Here is a 19844-nt window from a genome sequence, read left to right on the forward strand (position 1 = left end):
TTCAACATCACTACTACGACGACGAAGGATGCACCCGTGACGGACCGGAATGCAGTGAAGGATTGACAGGATCAGCCCTCGGTGACACGATATGACGATTGTTTGAACCCGCCAACGGGGGCTGCACAAAAGAGAAGAGGTTGCATATGTTAGACTCAAAATTGAAAATTTCGGCAGCACCTCCCCTACACGGGGAGGTTTCCAACCTGCAAGAAACAACGACACGAAGACCGACAATAACAATGGCATGAAGGCCGACAATCACAACAGCACGAAGGCCAACAATCACAACGGCACGAAGGCATTAAACTTTTATACTCACAGGAGTGAAGAGTCAAACCAGAGTTGGAGCTGGCAAACTGCACTACTACACCCGATGCTTGCACGAGGGTTTGTAACACCTGATACATGTCCGCCATCTGCTTCTGCGTGGCCTCCAACTGAGCGGACAAGTGTGCGGTCGTCTCCTTTGTTTCTGCTAGCTCGGCGTGCAATGTTTCAATCACATATTTAGTATTGCAAATCTGATCGATGTGTGTAAAGTTTAATGTACGACGAGTGAAACCAGAATTACCTGAAGTTCGTCAACCCGCGATAGTGCTGGAGTAGGCCGTGCACATATGGGAAGGCTTCTGACCATGCTTTGTGCCCTCACGTCAGAGAGAGAGGGTGCAGAGCTCGAGGAGTCGCCGCCATCTGCAATCCATAACCGCTCGTTCTTCGTGCCTTGCCCCAGCCTCACGATCACCTATGTATCAAGGGGCTCAGTGCTCAGATTGTAATCTGGGCCATGGAGTGACCTAACCGCTTCCACATAGTCCGTGACTTTAGAGTGGACGGTTGGGTCAGAGTAAGCCTACGCCGAGGCATTCGGGTTGAAGACAACACCAAATTTCACCGAGCCCATGCCCCTAACTTTGACATCGGCGCGTCCGGGTGTGCGATCTCCTATGAGAAAGATGATAAGAGACGCAAAATTGAGCGTTACAATAGATAAATGACATCACGCATAAGTGCTCGCTTGAAGTTGGGAGGTTGCGGCTGCCCTGGTGGTGAGTGCCCGCTTCCGCTTGTCAAGCTAGTGCTTTTTGAAGTATGCCGGGTCAAGGTACCTGTCCACGATCATCGCCCATGCCGGTCTATGCGCCATGCACCACGAGGCTAGCACCGACACATCATCAAATGAATCATGTCGCCGGCACATAAATCTCAAAACAAATCAATATTATTCACCTACCTGAAGGTACTGCTCCAGTGCTCCTTGATCAGCGCCACTATTCTTGAGTCGGCCTTTTTGAGGGATTGTTTCTTAATGGACCTGTAGTAGTCGACGTGGGCCTGGAGACGCGCCTCATGAATCATGTTGCCGACGTACTTCTAACAGGCTCTTTGTGCCGCCTGATCCACCACGTTCTCTAGACCATCTTTAGCCTTGAAAAACTCTGCATACAAACACGATGTATCCGTTCATTAGTTCAATAAAAGAGAACCAATTGAGTAAAACACTCAGCAAAAGGTCATTTTCAGAAAATAAAAAAACATTTGCCCAGTGTTGTGGCTAGAAAACACTTGGCAAAGTTGTTTTTCAGAAAAATAAAAAAGCTTTGTTGAGTGCCCATGGACGGCACTCGGCAAAGTTTGCTCAAAAAATCAGAAAAATTTTGCCGAGTGCTTACGATAGAAAACACTCGGCAAAGTTGTTTTTCAGAAAAATAAAAAACTTTACCGAGTGCCCAAAGATAACACTCGGCAAAGTTTATTAAAAAATTATTAAAAAATTGCCAAGTGTTTGATGATTACCACTCGGCAAAAGTTAACGGTAGGTGGCCGCTATCACAGTCCGCCAAAATTTTGCCGAGCGCTTAGCTTTGCCGAGTGCCCTGCCAAGTGTAAAATTTTGTCGAGTGCTACACTCGGCAAAATATTGCTTTGCCGAGTGCCACGAAATTTTGCACTCGGCAAAGTCTGAGACACACGGCAAAATACAGTTTTCCAGTAGTGTTAATTATTATCATGGCTAGTGATGACAATCTTGTAGTTGTATTTTCGATTAATTTTCATAATATCAAAGGCAGATAATTTTGATATAGACTAAAGGGTTATCTTTTATATATAATGGTAGACGTGTATAATTTAGGTAAGATTTCAGGGGCTACTTTAGAGAATCTTTATATGCTAGAGATGTGTAATTTTTTTAGAAAATAAAATATATCCAATAGCTACTATTATTGATGACAGTCAGTGTATATTAGATCGATGGCTAGATGCCTTTGGTTTTTGTGAGAAATTTTAGAATTTAACTTTTCGGTATCACGTACGTTCTCTTGAAAACGATTGTGGAGAAGAATCCTGGATCAGTAACCCATAGACTGTTAACTTTTTCGAAGTAAAATACGACTTACTCTTAGTGTTGTATCTTTTAGAGCATGTATAATAATGGATTTATAGTCAAGCTAATGTTGATATGAGAAGAGAAGATAGAAGAGAGATGATAGCTTGACTCTCATGTAAGCACCAAGCTGGACACAGATGCATAGGTAGTGGTGGGTCTAAATAGCAAGTGAGATGGTGTTATGAGACAACTCACTGTATAACTTAGCTCTAATCATTTAGCTTATAGTCAAATACTTGACTCTATTATTGATCTTGCTCTTAGAATTGCTGGTTGATATATATATAGGCACGGTAGGCCACTAGATATTTGTTGTACGTGTAACTTTAACGTTGTTTCCGTCACCATGACTCAATCACACAAGTTCTCACTTAGCCGGAGGTCACCTTTCATCGATGGAGAAGTGGCGGAGGATATGAATCTCAGGTGGCTTTGTCTCTTTGGGACCCGAATGATGCTCGCTCGTGTGGTTTGTTTTCACGGTGGCGCTCGCTATTCCCTGCTCGAGGTGGTTCTTACGTTTCCCAGGCCAGGCCTCTTGATGCTCTATTCGTATTATTGGTCGTCGTCGTCGATATTATATTCTAGTCTATCCATTCATAGCGAGGTGGAATGTTTTACACTTGTCTAAAGCTGTGAGGCTCCGTCCATTGCACGCAAATTACACTTTGTTTTCTAGGGCGGCACAGCTTTACATGACACGATCACATAAATTGCACTTTGATCATTTATTTATTTTATATTATATTGTTTGTGTTTATAAACTCGTGTTGGATAGTCCATATATTTAATCACAAATCTAATGGTATAAAGCTTGTATAATAGTTCAAACAACTAGCCAAATTAGAATATATATATATATATATATATATATATATATATTGAAGTAAGGCCTTGCTTAGTTTACAATTTTTTGGAAAAATGACACTATAGTACTTTCGTTTTTATTTGACAAACATTGTCCAATTATGGAGTAACTAGGCTTAAAAGATTCGTCTCGTGATTTACAGACAAACTGTGTAATTAGTTTTTATTTTTATCTATATTTAATGCTCCATGCATGTGCCGCAAGATTTCGATGTGACGGAGAATCTTGAAATTTTTTTTTGTTTTTTGGTGAACTAAACAAGGCCTAAGATGTACAATTTGTTGTTATGCAATACTCGTACCAATAATTAGCTACTCCCTCCGTCCCTAAATAATGTTATTTCTAGGAGAAAATTTTATCCACAAATACTGCTATTTCTATTAGCATACTCAGTCCACCAGCCTATTTAATTCTCATTGGAACTTCCGTGGTCCACCAACCCATTTAATTTCTTCTAAGGAGTAGTACTTTGACGCATGGTAATTGTTTGAGTCTGTTTAGTTGGCATTAAATGCAGCTCGTTGGAACCAGAGAACCATGGCTTAACGTGCATGATTAAATGGTGGAACCCAAATTAATTGAGGGTACAATGGTTTTTTGTTTGCCACACTGATCTGTCTGTAATCTGCTAGAAATAGCAATATTTGAGGACGGAGGGAGTAACTATTTTGTTACATTTAATTAACCTTGGTCTAACTTTAAATCAAATAAGTTCCAAGGACCATAATAAATGCTGGTGTATGTAATAAAGATAGATCTTATATAGAATAATTCACTTAAATAGATAGCTATTGTGCGCATCTATTGTGAGTTTAAGAAAGGTGGAAGACTAGCAATACGCCTGCATGTGCGGTGCGCTACGCCATGAACGAGCTCAGGTGACGTGGACATGACATGAGCGGTGTGGTGGCAACAAAGATTTTGCAGCTCGGTAGAAGAAAGAATTTTCACTCTTTATTTTTTGCAGATTCCTGATACATATTAGCTTCACAAAAGCTTTATTAGATAGTAATGAGTCAAGAGATAAATTATATATCCTCCACCCAAAGAAAAAGAAAAAGCTTATCCTCCACCCAAATTAAACAAAGAACCAGCCTGGCCAGTCACTCCATATACGAGGTCCACAAGTCAGTTGGGTTGTACGAGTCCGTTGCCGGCCTCCTCGCCTATATATATGGCTAGCTAGTCCGTCCTTCATGCACAACACAACATCCCCAAGACCAAGACATACCGGTCTCAGCTCGACTAGCTCGGCACTAGCTTCATCTAGTAGCTTCTTCGATCCACGATGGGTAATATTATACTATGTCCCTTACTAATCATCCCCTATAAATCTATTGTTATTCGTTGTAGAACGTAGCTTAAGTTTTCTAAGTAAGATATCTCTATATATATTAGCGCCACCAACAACTTTTTTTTTTTTTGTCTTCTATAATTTGGCTAGGTATGCAATGGGAGCCCAAGTTTAATTTTGGGGACATTGGCCAACAACATATGAACAACGGTAACACCTTCAACGTGGGTGGTAATCGTGAGTACAAGCGTCAGCAAGCGGCGGCGGGGCAGGGGCACTATGGTGGTGGCGGCGGTGGAGGAGGAGGAGGAGGAGGAGGAGGATATGGATACACATACGGTTATGGATACGGTGGTCCTCCAGCACATCCTCATCAAAAGCCATCGACTTATGGTGGTGGTGGTGGCGGCGGCGGGTGGTGGGATAGCGGGGCATATGACGAGTACTCTGCTCCTCCCCCTCCCCCTCCTCGCCGTCGTGTCGTGGATTGGGACGATGGAGCACACGAATACCCGCCGCCGTCACAGCAGAGGCCACCTTCAGTGAACAAGAAGCCACCGCCAGAGTGCAAGCCTCTGCCATGTCCGGAGCATGAACCACCACCACCACCTCCAGATGAAAATAAAGAGGTGGAGGACATGCCGCCAAAAGTGAGTCCCAAGCGTGAGGGTAGCAGGCCTCCTCCATCTGCAGTCGACCCTCCTCAGAAACAGCCGCCGTCGTATGGCTATGGCCACCCTCACCCAGGTTGGGGTACTGAGGGTGGTGGTGGTGGTGCCTACTATGGCGGTGGCGGTGGCGGTGGTGGCGGCTATTATCCTCCGACACAGGGGCGGGGCTACCCACCACCATACCAAGGTACCGTTATTTTGCGGGTGCTAGCTAGCTATTCTATCAATTGCATATGCTCATGGTGAACCATGTATGTATATATATAAGCTACACCTGAGCTAACGAACATACACGAATGAATGCATGCTACCAGGAGGTCATCATGGGGGCGGCGGCTATGGCGGAGGGGCGCAAATGGGGTTGCCAGTGCCAGCACCTCCCGGTGGAGCTTATGCTACTTATGGAGCATACCACAAGCATCACGGCGGATATGGTGACGGTGGCTATGGCGTATACGGTGGCGGCGGCTATGGCGGCGGCGGAGGTTACGGCCATGGCAAGTACAAGCACGGACACCAGGGCAAGTTTAAGCAGTATTCTCACCACCAGGGCAAATACTAACAAGCATATGCAGCATGATGATGATGGGTGAGCTAGTAGGTAGCAAAAGTTCGGTGCCGGCCGGTCCGGGGACCCAGTCACGGCATGATATGTCAGAGTTCACCATAGTACGTACGTACGTACGTGTGCATCCTGATGCGCATGGATGCTAATATGACTACTAAATAAAGCTTGTTATGGTGTAGGCTTCCCTTTAAGGATTGCCACATCGATCTGCTTGGCAGGAGATTGAATTAGCCTAATGCCTTAGGCGATGGATAAGTGTATGTATTTAACTAGCTACTATATATACTACCTTAGCAGTGTGATACTTGATCAATGTCCTACCTCTATATCTTGCCATATGAAGCTTTACTTTGCTTTCTAGAATATGCAGCACAGCAGGACTGCATACCTGTGTATATGTAATATATGTATGTAAACCAATCTAGCGGTTTGCTTGTAAGACCCATGCATCACATCACATGCATGGTTTGCTGAATAAGCACGGAGACTGAAATACAAACTGTGTGTGTGTGTTTTTTTAATTTTGCGAATGCATATGCCCACTCACCCCTATAAATGTAACACGCAAACTCTAGCCCTATTAAGCATATTGATGTAGAAGGGAACATTGCCTACCACTAAAAGCACAACGCCATTAAATGCTGGAAAAATTCAATTCCATAGGGAGCCAAACCCATGCTTATCCACTGAATTGTCTCAAGTTTTTTAAAAAAAAATATATTGTTGAGGTTGATGTGTACCGGCACTGTCGACTTGTCAAGTGCTTACTACGACATTATTATATGCTGGCATACATATATACAAACATCTCCAAATGTATGTATTTGTTCTCTGGTCCAAACGATAGATGGTATATATCCACTGAGTTATCTCAATAATGTATCCTTTTCTCAACGGAATTGATGCTGACCGAGACCGTCGAATGCTTACCAGTTATTATGCTGCCTATGTTGGATTGATGATAAGCCAACTGGCCGGGGAAAGCACTTGGGGAATTACTGTGTGCTAAAGATAACCAAATTTGCTTTACCTTGATCAAGGGCACAAGCTAGAACCAACCTAGGAGCTTGCAGCATCCCTTGGCCCCAACGGCAGTGATACCAACATGCATGTCTCGCGGGCTCCCTCAGCCAGATCTCAAGTGACAGCGGCGTTGCCCTAAAGTAGCAGTGTCCATGACGAGCTCACCGCCTTCTTCAGCTTCCCTGACCTAGGATTCGGCATGCAATGGCCCCAGGACAAAGGCAGTTGGTACCACTTCATCCTCTATAGTTAGCACTACTCAGTGGTGGATCCAGAAACGATGCAAGAGGGAGGGCTAAATAGTAAGAGAAGACTAGAAATTCTACGGCAGAAGGCTGAGTATCCACGAGTAGTTTTCTTCCAACCCCAAATTCTTCCACTGTATGGAATCTATCTGAAATTCATCTATTTGATGAATATGTAAGAACTTGTTTCAAACTAGGCCATTGAGGGCCAATACGAAATACATAATCAGGTGGGGAACGACTCCCCCCGTTGACAGTCAAAAAAAACTAGAAATTCTACGGCAGATCAGTGTCGAGTAAGGCTGAACACCTAAACTTTGAACCATTTTGGACTCGAGATGAAGATGTGTTCTTAGTAATTTTGGGTCATGCCACGGGCTGCAGCCCCCTAGCCCAGGGTGCAAATCTGCCTCTAGCACTACTTTTCAACTATAACCGTGTTTTTCTCTCATAACAAATCAGCAGAAGTTTTTTTCAACCAGCTGAACAGGGTTGTCATGCTTGTCCATATACTTTTGTACATGTGTGCATGAGCATGTGTGTTTAGCTATTTACATCGTGTCTAGCTGTTTAGAGCAATACAAGCTTTATAAATACTCTCTCCATTCTTTTTTAATGTCATATTAGCTTTGTCAAACATTTTCATCTTATTAGACCATCAATTTTAAGAAATCTATGTAGTTTCACAACATATAAATTATATATTATTAAAGTATTTGTTACAGTGGATCTAACTAAAAACATAACGTATACTTTTAAAATATTAAGACAAAGTTACGGCATGTAATGTAGTAATATTACTACGTTTACACTGTTCTAAGTCAAGGTCAAGCTAGCTGTCCTAAATCCTAATTATTTTTTTGCAACTGCTGTCCTAAATCCTAATTATTGCTGCTGGATTCTCATATTCTTCTGCAGCGGAGAAGAGGAGAGGAGAAATTAAAGCGGGGATATTGTTTCACTGTGCTGAGATTTGTGTTTTGTACGGGCTACATTTTTTTCGCCGACCTTATCTTTACTGGTATCTAATGCCGTTATCCCGTTACCATAGTATGCGCACCAAATTAAAAAAATGCAATAATTAGCTCCACCAGTGAGAATCGGAACAAACCAAACATGGCACATAACAACCTCAGGGATCACTGTCACTGCCACACATGCACATACTCTCTTTGCATCAATATCTCATTCCTGACAGTGACCGACAGAGGCCGGCCAGCTCCACCATCGCCGTCTGCGGCAGGAGAGGAAGAGGATTCAGAGGAGATGGCCGGCGTCGACGGCGAGAGGTGGGTGGGGCTGGCGGCGACGGACTTGTCCGAGGGGAGCCGGGCGGCGCTGCGGTGGACGGCGCTGTTCTCCATGCTCGGCTGATCGTTTCTGCGACTGATGTTAATACTAATACTAATTTTTTCTAAAAGAAAAATACGGTTTTGTGACTGAAAAAGTAATGGCTGGTAAGCTCAAGTAATACTAGGACTAGCTAGGCGCGGTAAAATTTGCTGCTAGTAAACATTGCAAACTACTGATGGGACGTTCAGGCCTTGTTTAGTTCACCTCAAAATTAAAAAACTTTTTAAGATTTTTTGTCACATCAAATCTTGTGGCACATATATGGAGTACTAAATATAGACGAAAACAAAAACTAATTGTACAGTTTGTCTATAATTTACGAGACGAATCTTTTGAGCTTAGTTAGTCTATATAATTAAACAATAATTATCAATACAAATGAAAGTATTACAGCGTCAAAATCTAAAAAAAATTTACAACTAAACAAGGCCTCAGTTTATATTATCTAAAGCCTAGCCTGTGACATCGATCACAATTTCTTTAGAGATGGTGCTAGGGTAAGGAACATGACCTGGTATTCTTACACAAACTGACACACAGACACAGTATAACTGTCGTATACAAACATATAGTGAAATTCAGATATACACCAATATACTACGTCTGTGCAAGAATATGAGGAAAAGATATGCAGCAGTACGGTCTTGATTTTCTTTTGACAAACAGTTTACGGTGGTTGTGAGACTTCTGTGGGGAGCTGATATCATCCTGCAGGGTTGTGTTCTAGGTTAGTGCTGCGGAGGCGGGCTAAGGAGGCCCGGTTGCTGAAGCTGGGCTGCGGAGGTAGGCAAAGGGAGCGGGCCGCATCATGGGCCAAAAGCTGGGGCGGGCTGAAAAAACAAATGAGAAAAACAGGAGGGCAATCAAAAGCTTTTTCTTTTTATTTACGACAGGGTTTTAACAACTTTTCCAACTGATTTTCTGAAACTATTTTATATGTTATAAAAACTCTCAGACTTTTTATAAATAATTTTTGAAAGTGGACATTTAAAATAATGTGTTTTATCTGTTTTTTCAAACATATTTAGGAAACTCTATTTAACCTCTGTTTTTAGTTGATCATTTTTAAAATATTTTCAATCAGATTTTGAAAGACAATAAAAATATTTTTTTGAAACCCATTTGAAAAGAAATTTCGAACATACTTTGAGCTTGTTTATGGAATATATCTTAAGCTATTTTTAAAATTTATACCCGTCACATTTTAAATAATTTTCAGACTTAAAGCTTAGTCTTAGAAATAGTTTGCTAAAAACATATTTTTTAAGTTTAATTTTATTTTTTAAATATATATAGAGTAAAAACATCAAAACAACACGAATTGTGATCAGACCAAACCCACATCACTAGCCGCAGGATGTCGGAGGCCCAAGTGGCCGGACTCCGCGCCCATGATGCAAGGTGTTTTTGGTGGAGGTTGAACTTCTGATTTGCAGAGGCTCAATCCTAAGACGTTTGAGTTTTGGAGGTTTCATGCAGACATTCGGACTGATCGGAACTTCAAATACTTGCATTAGATTAGAACTTCCTATTACCCTCTGTCTGAAAGTTTTGGAGATTCAGCCATTGCGAAAATCGGAGCTTCCAACTGAATCCTCTTGAGAACCACAACGATTGACAATGTGACATTTCCTCTTGAGCATGTTGTCAGGAAAGACAGGGACGCTTGCAATCTCTAAACAGCATCAATAATAATGGTCACAGTTCAGTAATTCACCATCCAAAATTGACGCTGAAAGTAAATACAGTCCTGTTCCCACCTCATATCACTGAACAAACTCAGAAATTCAGCATCACCCAAAGCCAAAAGTTACAGTTTTTCGTTTCCCTGCAACGCAAAAGCATCCTCCCTAGTCTGCAAATACCTTGTCATCGAGCTGGAAGGCCTTGGTGAAGAATGCCGGCCAGCAGAGGTAGGTGGAGAGGATGCTGCTGACAGTGGAGGCGCTCAAGAGCATGTACGTGACGACGATCTGCAGCTGGATGGCCTCCAGCGGCGACGCGCCGCCCATGATCAGCCCCGTCATGGTGCCCGGCAGCGTGATCAGCCCCACCGTCTTGGCGCTGTCGATGTCCGGCGACAGCGCGATCACCAGCGACCGCTTCACCTGCTGCCGCGTCGCCTGCCGCGGCGTCGCGCCCAGAGCCAGCGCCGTCTCCACCTGATTGATCAATGCAGACAACTATGAGCAGCTTCGAACTATGATCAAGTCAGAACTTTATAAAGAAAATTCGATAAGCAAGAACTGAAAAGTTATGAGCAGCTAGCTCTGTTTCTGATGTAACAACTTCTGACGTTCGTGCCATGTCCTTGCAGAATCGAGAATTATTGGAGAAGCAAGGATGAGTATAAACAATTGAGCAGCAATGCAAACGGAAAGGTCAGCGGTGAAGAGGTGACTGACTGACTGACCAGGTCCCTCTGGATCTTGATGTCCTCCCGGAGCTTCTTCATGGTGACGCCGGTGACGGTCATGGCGTTCCCGATTATCATGCCGGCGAGGGGGATGATGTAGCGCGGGGTGAAAGGGAAGACGCCGAGCAGGACTGGCAGGAGCACGGTGACGGCGGTGCCGACGAGGATGGAGACGAAGGCGATGTACTTCCCACGGGGCACCTGCTTGGCGCGCTGGCCCGCCGTGTAGCCGGCGACCGTCACCTGCAAGAGAGCCATGCCACCCAGAGCACGGGCACGCGTCCATGGAAATTGAATTCAGCTCTGATCGATCAGGAAGAGACGGAAGTGGAGGAAGCAGGGAGAAGGTGGATCAGAGACGGTGGACACCGTACCATGAAGAGGTAGGCGAGGAGGATCCAGAGCGCGTTCTTCTGGGTGAAGATGAACTGGAGCACGAAGCCGATGACGGAGAGCTGGAGGAAGGCGCGCGCGGTGGCGTAGAGCATCTCGCCCTCCAGCCCCAGGCGCTGCGAGAAGCTGAGCGCGACGGCCATGGCCACCACGGCCGTCGCCGCCACCGGCTTCAGCATGCCCAGCAGGAAGTCGCGCCAGAACCCCGGCGCGCCCGGGTCAACCTGCTTCGCCACCAGGTCCAGGAACGCCATGCCCGCGTGCCGCTCCATCACCGACCGGCCCGTACAGAGCAGCTGCTCTGTTGAGCAGAGCTTGCTGCCACGAGCTGTCGCAGGAGGAGGAGGACAGAAGGGGGAAGTGCCCAAGTGAGGCAGGCCGCAGGGGGCGGCTGAGGCTGGTGAGGTGCGGCGTCACAGGGTGATGATTGGTGGGGTTTGGAGCCGGAGAAACATGACGATTAATCAGTGATGAAGTCAGCTTACCGAAAAGTTGGGCGCAACGCGTATTTGTGGTGATGAGTTGACGCCGGGAGGATAGGAGATGATTCATGAGAATTTGGAAACTTAGGGTCCCTTTCACAACGCTTCTCCTGCTCCGCCCCACGGAAGATTTCGGCGAACACGGCTAAAGGCCTCCGAGCCGTGCCCTTCCCCCAAGGAAGCGCTCCTCGCACTACGGGTGGGGAGACCCACTCACTCCCTCGTCTCCGCACCTCTCTCACTTTGCCTCCCTCGTTTTCGAGCCCTCGTCTTCCTCTGCCTCCCACACTACCCCCAATGAGCAAGCCTAGATCTACCAGCACTAATCCCTTCCCCCTCTTGCCACCCGTTGGAGCACGCTCCGTGTCCCACGGCCACCCACACACCCAACTCTCCTATTCAATGGTGCCCCATAGCGGCAGATCGAGAGTAAAGTTTATTTTTTCTTTAAGGGCACACGTCTTCACTCTTTCATCTATTAGATTCACTTTAAAAAGTGTGTAAACACACATTTCAATGCGAAACTGCATTGAAATGTGTGTTTGTACACTTCTCAAAGCGAATCCAATGAGTGAGAGAGTCAGAGCATATTTGTCCTTAAGGGTAAAAAACCGCCTTTTAGATCGAGCCCATTCTCCACTGTGCAAGCCCAGTGACAAACACGACGTCGCCCTGACACCCCGACCTCAAATCCATCATCGTGGGTCCACATTTACTCCTCGGAGCATGCATTGCTGCTCCCTGCAATACGGACCAGGCGAATGGTAGGCCATGTAAGCGACTGAGTTTCTCCTTCCCCTCAACGCTCATGCAAAGAGTTACTACCCCCAACTGAAATCCCTCCACCCTACCCCACACCCCCCCACACACACACACACATTGGAAGTACCATGATGACAAGGCCTGGGAACCCCTCCGAGCGCCCCTAAGACACTACAGCGGTGGCCTTCTCCACCGAAAACATGGACCATGAGCTGGACTGCCTCTCCAAGCATGGCATGGTGGCCTAGCTCGCGAAGAACCACACAAAGGTAGATAGAGCCGACAGTCATCAAGAAGGCCATCTGCACCGATTTGAATCCACCTAGAGGATGTCACCATCGTCAAGCACTTTCTTGACGACTTCTACGTCGACTTCAAGCACCACCACCACTGTGATGAAGTTACAGCTTTGGAAAGGTTCCCCTACGGCAACCTCAACATCCACACCCGACCTTAGCAATTGATCGCACACAGCAACATCTACGACCTAAAAAATTAGTACCTTAAATAGTACTAGTGGATCCAAACAGACCTACTAATTATTAGCTGGAGGGTTACTAACTATTAGTTCCATTAGTAGATTTAAAATTTCTAATAAGTGCTAATAGTTCGTACACGTCTTCGACTCACTATCTAACCATCTATTAGCAGGTTATTCCAAAACAACTCTTTTCTAAAAAATTAGCACCTATTAGCTACTAGCTAGCTAATTTTCAATGCTAATAGATCCAAACAATGTCCTCAGCTCTCCATCAAGACCTCCTTTAGATCCACAACAATTTGCAATGTGGCATTTCCTCCTAAGCATGTTGTAAGGAAAAGAGGTCACAATTTGTGGCATTTCCTCCTGAGCATGTTGTAAGGAAAAGAGGTCACAATTTGTGGCATTTCCTCGAGCATGTTGTAAGGAAAAAGAGGCCATGTGTAGTACTCATCAGAAATAACAGAAGCTAAAATTTCCACACACGATCGCTTTCGCAGTCCCTGAAGTGCTAGTATTGCAGTTCAGTAATTCACCATCAACATCGACGCAGAAAGTCACCATCAACATGACTGCAAACTCAGTAAATTCAGCATCACCCAAAAGCCCAAAGTTACAGTTTCTGCTTCCCTGCAGAACATGCTACCTTATTACCTAGTCCGCAAAGACCTTGTCCTCGAGCTGGAACGCCTTGGTGAAGAATGCCGGCCAGCAGAGGTAGGTGGAGAGGATGCTGCTGACGGTGGCGGCACCCATAAGCATGTTCATGACGACGATCTGCAGCTGGATGGCCTCCAGCGGCGACGCGCCGCCCATGATGAGCCCCGTCATGGCGCCCGGCAGCGCGATCAGCCCCACCGTCTTGGCGCTGTCGATCACCGGCGACAGCGCGATCACCAGCGACCGCTTCACCTGCTGCAGCGTCGCCTGCCGCGGCGTCGCGCCCAGAGCAAGCGCCGTCTCCACCTGATTGATGATTCATCGATGCAGAAAACTATGAGCAGCTTCGTCTAACTTCCATTCAGCACTTGTTGTATGTATACCATTCTTGGTGGTCTCAGTCAGAAATTTATAAAGAATTCGACAAGCAAGAACTAAAAAATTATGAGACCTACGTGTGCTCTGTTTCTGATGTAACGCAGCTTCTGACTTTGGTGTTCGTGTCAGAAGAATTGGACAAGCAGGGATGAGTATAAACAATTGAGCAGCAACGCAAGCGAAAGTCAGAAGAGCTGAAGAGGTGGCTGACTGACTGACCAGGTTTCTCTGGATCTTGACGTCCTCACGGAGCTTCTTCATGGTGACGCCGGTGACGGTCATGGCGTTGCCGACCATCATGCCAGCGACGGGGATGATGTAGCGCGGCGTGAAGGGGAAGACGTTGAGCACGACGAGGAGGAACATGGTGATGGCGGTGCCGACGAGGATGGAGACGCAGGCGATGTACTTCCCGCGGGGAACCTGCTTGGCGCGCTGCCCCGCCGTGTAGCCGGCGACCGTCACCTGCGAGATCGAGACGACGACGAGAGAGAGAGAGAGAGAGAGAGAGAGAGAGAGAGAGAGAGAGAGAGAGTAACACATCAAAAACCGTCGTCGGCCATGGCAAGGCATGGCACGAATCGGAGAGGTCGTAGAGGAGGAGGTGGGGATCATCGGAGACGGTGAGTGACGGTGGATACCAACCATACCATGAAGAGGTAGGCGAGGAGGATCCAGAGCACGTTCTTCTGGGTGAAGATGAACTGGAGGACGAAACCGATGACGGAGAGCTGGAGGAAGGCGCGCGCGATGGCGTAGAGCATCTCGCCTTCCAGCCCCAGGCGCTGCGAGAAGCTCAGCGCGACGGCCATGGCCACCACGGCCGTCGCCGCCACCGGCTTCAGCATGCCGATCAGGAAGTCGCGCCAGAACCCCGGCGCCCCCGGGTCCACCTGCCCCGCCACCAGCTGGTCCAGGAACGCCGCCATGCCCGCAGCAAGCAGCTGCTTTGTTGATCGAGTAGAGCTTGTTGCTGCCCCCTCGTCGTCTGCTCTGTGGAGGCGGAGCTAGCGCCACGAGCCGCCGCAGGAGGTGGGGGAGGAGCGCGGCGACGTCGGACGGCCTTGAGCTTGAGGAGGAGGATCGGAGGGGAGGGAGGGTCCAAGTGAGGCAGGCGGCGGCTGAGGCTGGTGAGGTGCGGGGGCCGTACGCCTGCTTTGTACCTGTCCTACGCGGGGATCCCGAGGAGGGATAGGTACGTACGGCGGTGGAGACTGCGGCGGGCCCACATGACGGTGACTTAGGGCACTCACGATGAAGACTCTATCGTAGAGTCTAAAGTTATTTATTACTTCGAACAATGTGGATTTAGAATCTAAATAAGACTTGGAGTCTTATTTTTTCTACCTCTTTCTTCAATAAATATGCTGCCACATCAGCAAAATACCATAAATAATATATAATAAATTGTCTTGAACTCTGTGATAGAGTCTTGTATTTTGAGTGCCCTTAGGGCACTCACAATGCAAGACTCTATCACAAAGTCCAAGACACTTAATTACATATTATTTATAGTACTTTGCTGATGTGGCAGTATATTTATTGAAGAAAGAGGTAGAAAAATAAGACTCCAAGTCTTATTTAGGCTCCAAGTCCACATTGTTCGAGGTAATAAATAATTTTAGACTCTATGATAGAGTCTGCATTGTGAGTGCCCTTAGGGTACTCCCAATGCAAGACTCTATTACAGAGTCCAAGACAATTAATTACATATTATTTATGGTATTTTGCCGATGTGGTAGCATATTTATTGAAGAAAGAGGTGGAAAAAATAAGACTCAAAGTTTTATTTAGACTCCAAGTCCACATTGTTCGAGGTAATAAATAACTTTAGACTCTATGATAGAGTCTGCATTGTGAGTGCCTACAGTGTCCAGGCGTCCAGCGACGGCCGGGAACAGATCGACACGTGCCACCACGTGTCCCGTTCGTGCGCCGCCCGCTCGGCTGGTGGTGGTGGTGCCTCCGCTTTCATTTCATGGAGGTTATTATTAATGAAAAAAAAAAGAAAAAAAGCACTCCCACTCAGGCAGGCCAAAAGGAGGCTGGAGAGAAAGAAGAGGAATGTTGACACGACGAGCCACGACGTGTGTTGTGGGCTGTCCAGCTTTAATTTCCTAGCACCAACATGACTAATTATTAGTCACTCAAGTTTTACTATCAGGATATGTCAATTATTTAGTAATGTTTTTTCCCTCATAATAATTTAATGAATAATACTTTTAACTATAATTGTTCAGACTCTTAGCATAAGGGAGACACGCATGGTCCCACCCTTAACTGATGAAATAAAGTTTTTTTTTTGACAAAAGATAGCTAAGTGAAGTAATAGCTACTATAATCCATGTACCTAAACAGAATAGGCCTGAACTTTATAATCAGCTATAAACATTAACCCACCTAACAATTAGTTGTAACATCTAGTAAACTAACAGTGTTTTCATTAAGGGAGGAAACTTAGGTTCCATCTAGTTGCCATCATATATATTTTTCAATGCCCAATGACAGATTGCACATGCCGCCACAAATCCAGGCTCATGGACTCCTTTTGTCAATCACTAAAAATAAATAACAATATACCCATGATCAGTCACCATCAGACTCGTTCACGAAAAGGACCTCCCCAGTTGAGCCAAACTCAATCATGGCACTTTCATATTCCAAAATCCAGGTCGTAGCTTTCACCTCAAAAATTGTATTGCCATCTAGACAGATTCAATCCGAGGCAAAGAGTACGCCACAGTTGCAGTATACCTCAAACAATCCGAATGCTGTTCCAACTATTAGCTTCCTACTAAACCGGTGGTTTTCTACACATAAAGATGGTGGAGCGCGGACTGCAGGTCAATGCTATTCGTTATCCTTGTTCTTGCCGTTGCCCTTCTTCTTGTACGATTCTTCGAACTCCTTGGCCTTGCCCATCACAGTCCACATGAGCTTCTTTATGTTTGGGACTTCATAGTTCTGGGCAATGTAGATGCCGCAGCCGGTGCCGATCAACAACGAGAAAGTGCTTTTCAGGAACCCCATCGGAACCAAGCTGCAGGGGAAACAAGAAAACCAATACAATGAGCAACATTGACATGATGAACCCACTAACTTGATTAATCAATACATGTCTTTTTTTAACAAAAACATAATCAATACAGCATGTAGCTCTCAGATTCGGGGATCAAATGCTGTGTGCACGTAATCAATTAGCAAACTTAAATATTGCACATGTGCTGACATTGTGAACTTCATCATCAGTATAATAATTTCAGAACAAACAGCATGGCAAGTCGAACCACTGATACAAGTCATAAACTTTGTAGCAACCCAATCTTTCTTAGTCTGTGGTTCTTATTATTGAAGATTTGCAAGCAGTTAAGAGTTGGAAATTAGCAAAGTCCCCCACTGACCATAGTTATGCACACGTTAACATAAACCATCTTGCAAGTTGCAAACAACAGTGAAACAAATCAAACATGAGTTAAATTGTCAGAAACTGATCGCTCTTTTTATATCATATTAAATTACTGAGTCAACTAAACTTCTCATCCTAACTATAAAGGCTTGATACATAAAAGGATAGCCTTAGCCACAAATATATTGAACTGACAGCAAGGACAGAACAGCGGGCCATACATGCTCAAATGGTAAGCAGCCATAATGTTTCAAGCATATATACATGAGAAATCGCAAAAATGTCCATCCAAATTGCTCATACATATCGGATTGATCGTCATATTCAGTATCACATCTCAACTTCTGCCTTATAACTGACCAGGGACAAATCTATGCAAAAAGAGTGACAGGAGGCAACCAAACTAAATCAATGCCCCAGCCCCACCCTGCCTTTGGCATGCTAAAAACTCGATGAGAAACAGGGTAAATTACCCCTTCTCCAGTGATATATAGCTTTCCATTTGCATTACAACAATGGAAAATTAACATGCAGATAAACTGCACAAGGCTCAAATAAACACAAAAAAATTGACTTCATTAACCTCTGAGGCCTGGATGTGTCACAAACTACTGCTAGTGGCGTAAATTTTCAATGTTGGCTCCAGCTCCAGGCCTACACATCTATTCCTTACACTGAAGCATGAGCAGAAATAGCAGAAACATTCAGGCATCCATGAACACCAGTTTAAAGTTTAACTAGGCTCAATTTGTCCCAGCTGTCAAACCAGATGTACACCCAACAGAGGACAAAGCAGGCACAAAACAGTGGGCCATACATGCTCAAATACTAGCAGCCACATGTTTCAAGCATACGCATGAGAATTCACAAAAAAATGCCCACTCAAATTGCTCATGCATATCGGATCGATCGGCACATTCAGTATCACATCTCAACTTTTGCCTTATAGGCTTATAACAAACCAGGGACAGAACAATGCAAAACAGGGTTATAGGAGGCAACCAAACTAAACTAAATCAATACCCCACCCTGCCTTCCACAAGTTAAAAAATCCATGAGAAACAGGATAAATTACACCTTCTTCAGCGATATATAGCTTTCTATCTGCAGTAAGACAATTGAAAAACTGACACGCAAATAAACCACACGAGGTTCACAGATACACAAACACAAACGAATCGACTTCATTAACCTGAGCACTGAATGTGCCACAGACTATCGCTAGTGCCTCCAATTTTCAATGTTGGATCCAGTTCCAGGCCTACAACATCTGCTCCTCACAGTGAAGCGTGAGCAGAAATAAGAGAAACATTCAGGCATCCACGAACACCAGTTCAACTAGGCTCAAGCTGACCCCCATGATTCTGAACTAGGAACATATGTGAACCAAACAGAAATCTAGCAAATCCCGACCTGCGTCAAGCGATAAGCTGTTCCCAATTCCCATCCCCGACCGAGCAAGCAAAGCCCCTCTCAGAACAACTAAACCTCGCCCGGATTCAATTCAAGGAGGGCAGCGCCACGAGGAGAGCGGAGCGGCGAGAGTTACCTGAGGTGAGCGGAGCGGAGGAAGAAGCCGTGCGGCGGAAGCGAGGCGGAGGGAGGGATCCGGCGATCGGCGAGGGGGCTAGAGCGGATTTGCGAGCAGTTTTTTTTAGAGCCTCCTCCCCACGGCAATTTCCTTGTTGTTACCATGATACCATCGGAGGTCGGAGGACGCCACCATTACGACTCGCTTCCATGGGCTGGGCTGAAACTTGATTTGGGCTGGATTTGATCGCCGCGGATGGGCCACTAGTTGCACTGAGTGGGCCGATTCGACTCGTGGGCTTACACTACTGCATCGTATTTTTCCTCTGTGTTTTCCTTTGCTTATATGAAAATAAATAACAATTCTAGTTTCCATGTGTGTAAAGAGAAGAAGACAAATTATCAAAAAATAATAAAAGAAGACAAAACTGTAATTTTATTTAGAGTTTACTTTTTGGCTATTCCTTGTAAAAAAATATTTGTAATATATTTATTTACTCTGTAGTATGCACTATGCACTACTACACGATTGAGCTTGCGCGACGTTTTGAAATAGGCCTCCAAAACAGACATTATTTTCAACCGCTTTGATTAGGCGATCATTTTTTATTAACCAAGGTGGTTAGAACAACTGCTTTATAAAATCGATTAACCGAGGCGGACATTCTAACTTAACTTCCTCGGTAAATTATTAACCGAGACGGGCATTCTAATTCAACCGCCACGGTAAATCAGACCCATCCCGCTAGCCCATACCAGCCCACTATCATCTATAATATATAAATGCAGGGTTTGGGTTTCAGTCACAACTCTTCCCACTCCCACGACGCAACTCTCTATCTCCCTTCCCGTGAGCCCGCCTTTCATCTCCTTCCTGAGCACACCTCTGGCGCCCCTCTCCCTCCTCCCTCTCCATTACAAC

At 45.4% G+C, this 19844-nt stretch overlaps 3 protein-coding genes across 8 annotated transcripts; 1 reads left to right on the forward strand and 2 right to left on the reverse strand.

The window, feature by feature from the left end:
• LOC8071240 (translation initiation factor IF-2) lies at positions 4442 to 6314 on the forward strand. The gene is made up of 3 exons (XM_002439146.2): positions 4442 to 4552; positions 4705 to 5412; positions 5540 to 6314. The coding sequence occupies exons 1-3, from the start codon at positions 4549 to 4551 to the stop codon at positions 5785 to 5787; spliced, it is 960 nt and encodes a 319-aa protein (XP_002439191.2). The 5' UTR covers positions 4442 to 4548; the 3' UTR covers positions 5788 to 6314.
• Positions 9993 to 15136, reverse strand: LOC8068145 (UPF0014 membrane protein STAR2). 6 transcript variants are annotated; one of them, XM_021447073.1, is made up of 5 exons: positions 14637 to 15136; positions 14206 to 14451; positions 14064 to 14097; positions 13639 to 13914; positions 9993 to 10300 (listed from the first exon to the last, which is right to left on the reverse strand). In XM_021447073.1, exons 1-5 carry the CDS (start codon positions 14913 to 14915, stop codon positions 10284 to 10286), a joined length of 852 nt encoding a protein of 283 aa, XP_021302748.1. In that variant the 5' UTR covers positions 14916 to 15136; the 3' UTR covers positions 9993 to 10283. The 6 variants fall into 6 exon arrangements, with proteins under 6 accessions (XP_021302748.1, XP_021302750.1, XP_021302746.1 ...); XM_021447072.1 differs by lacking the exon at positions 9993 to 10300 and adding an exon at positions 13231 to 13520 and having other exon boundaries at positions 13603 to 13914; XM_021447075.1 differs by lacking the exon at positions 14064 to 14097 and having other exon boundaries at positions 14637 to 15132.
• On the reverse strand, positions 16496 to 19081 carry LOC8068146. Its single transcript, XM_021447077.1, has 2 exons — positions 18942 to 19081; positions 16496 to 17026 (listed from the first exon to the last, which is right to left on the reverse strand). The coding sequence occupies exon 2, from the start codon at positions 17014 to 17016 to the stop codon at positions 16837 to 16839; it is 180 nt and encodes a 59-aa protein (XP_021302752.1). The 5' UTR covers positions 17017 to 17026; positions 18942 to 19081; the 3' UTR covers positions 16496 to 16836.

The sequence above is a fragment of the Sorghum bicolor genome, chromosome 9 (assembly GCF_000003195.3).
Source record: "Sorghum bicolor cultivar BTx623 chromosome 9, Sorghum_bicolor_NCBIv3, whole genome shotgun sequence".
NCBI lineage: Eukaryota > Viridiplantae > Streptophyta > Magnoliopsida > Poales > Poaceae > Sorghum > Sorghum bicolor.

Bases quoted from the DNA above. Each gene is read 5' to 3' on its own strand.
- LOC8071240 (XM_002439146.2), top strand. The intron at 5,413-5,539 runs GTACCGTTATTT...GCATGCTACCAG, and splicing joins CTACCCACCACCATACCAAG to GAGGTCATCATGGGGGCGGC.
- LOC8068145 (XM_021447071.1), bottom strand. From the start codon at position 11,775: ATGAATCATCTCCTATCCTCCCGGCGTCAACTCATCACCACAAATACG. The intron at 11,621-11,708 runs GTAAGCTGACTT...GCACCTCACCAG, and splicing joins GCGTTGCGCCCAACTTTTCG to CCTCAGCCGCCCCCTGCGGC. The intron at 10,577-10,827 runs GTCAGTCAGTCA...TTGATCAATCAG, and splicing joins TCAAGATCCAGAGGGACCTG to GTGGAGACGGCGCTGGCTCT.
- LOC8068146 (XM_021447077.1), bottom strand. From the start codon at position 17,016: ATGGGGTTCCTGAAAAGCACTTTCTCGTTGTTGATCGGCACCGGCTGC.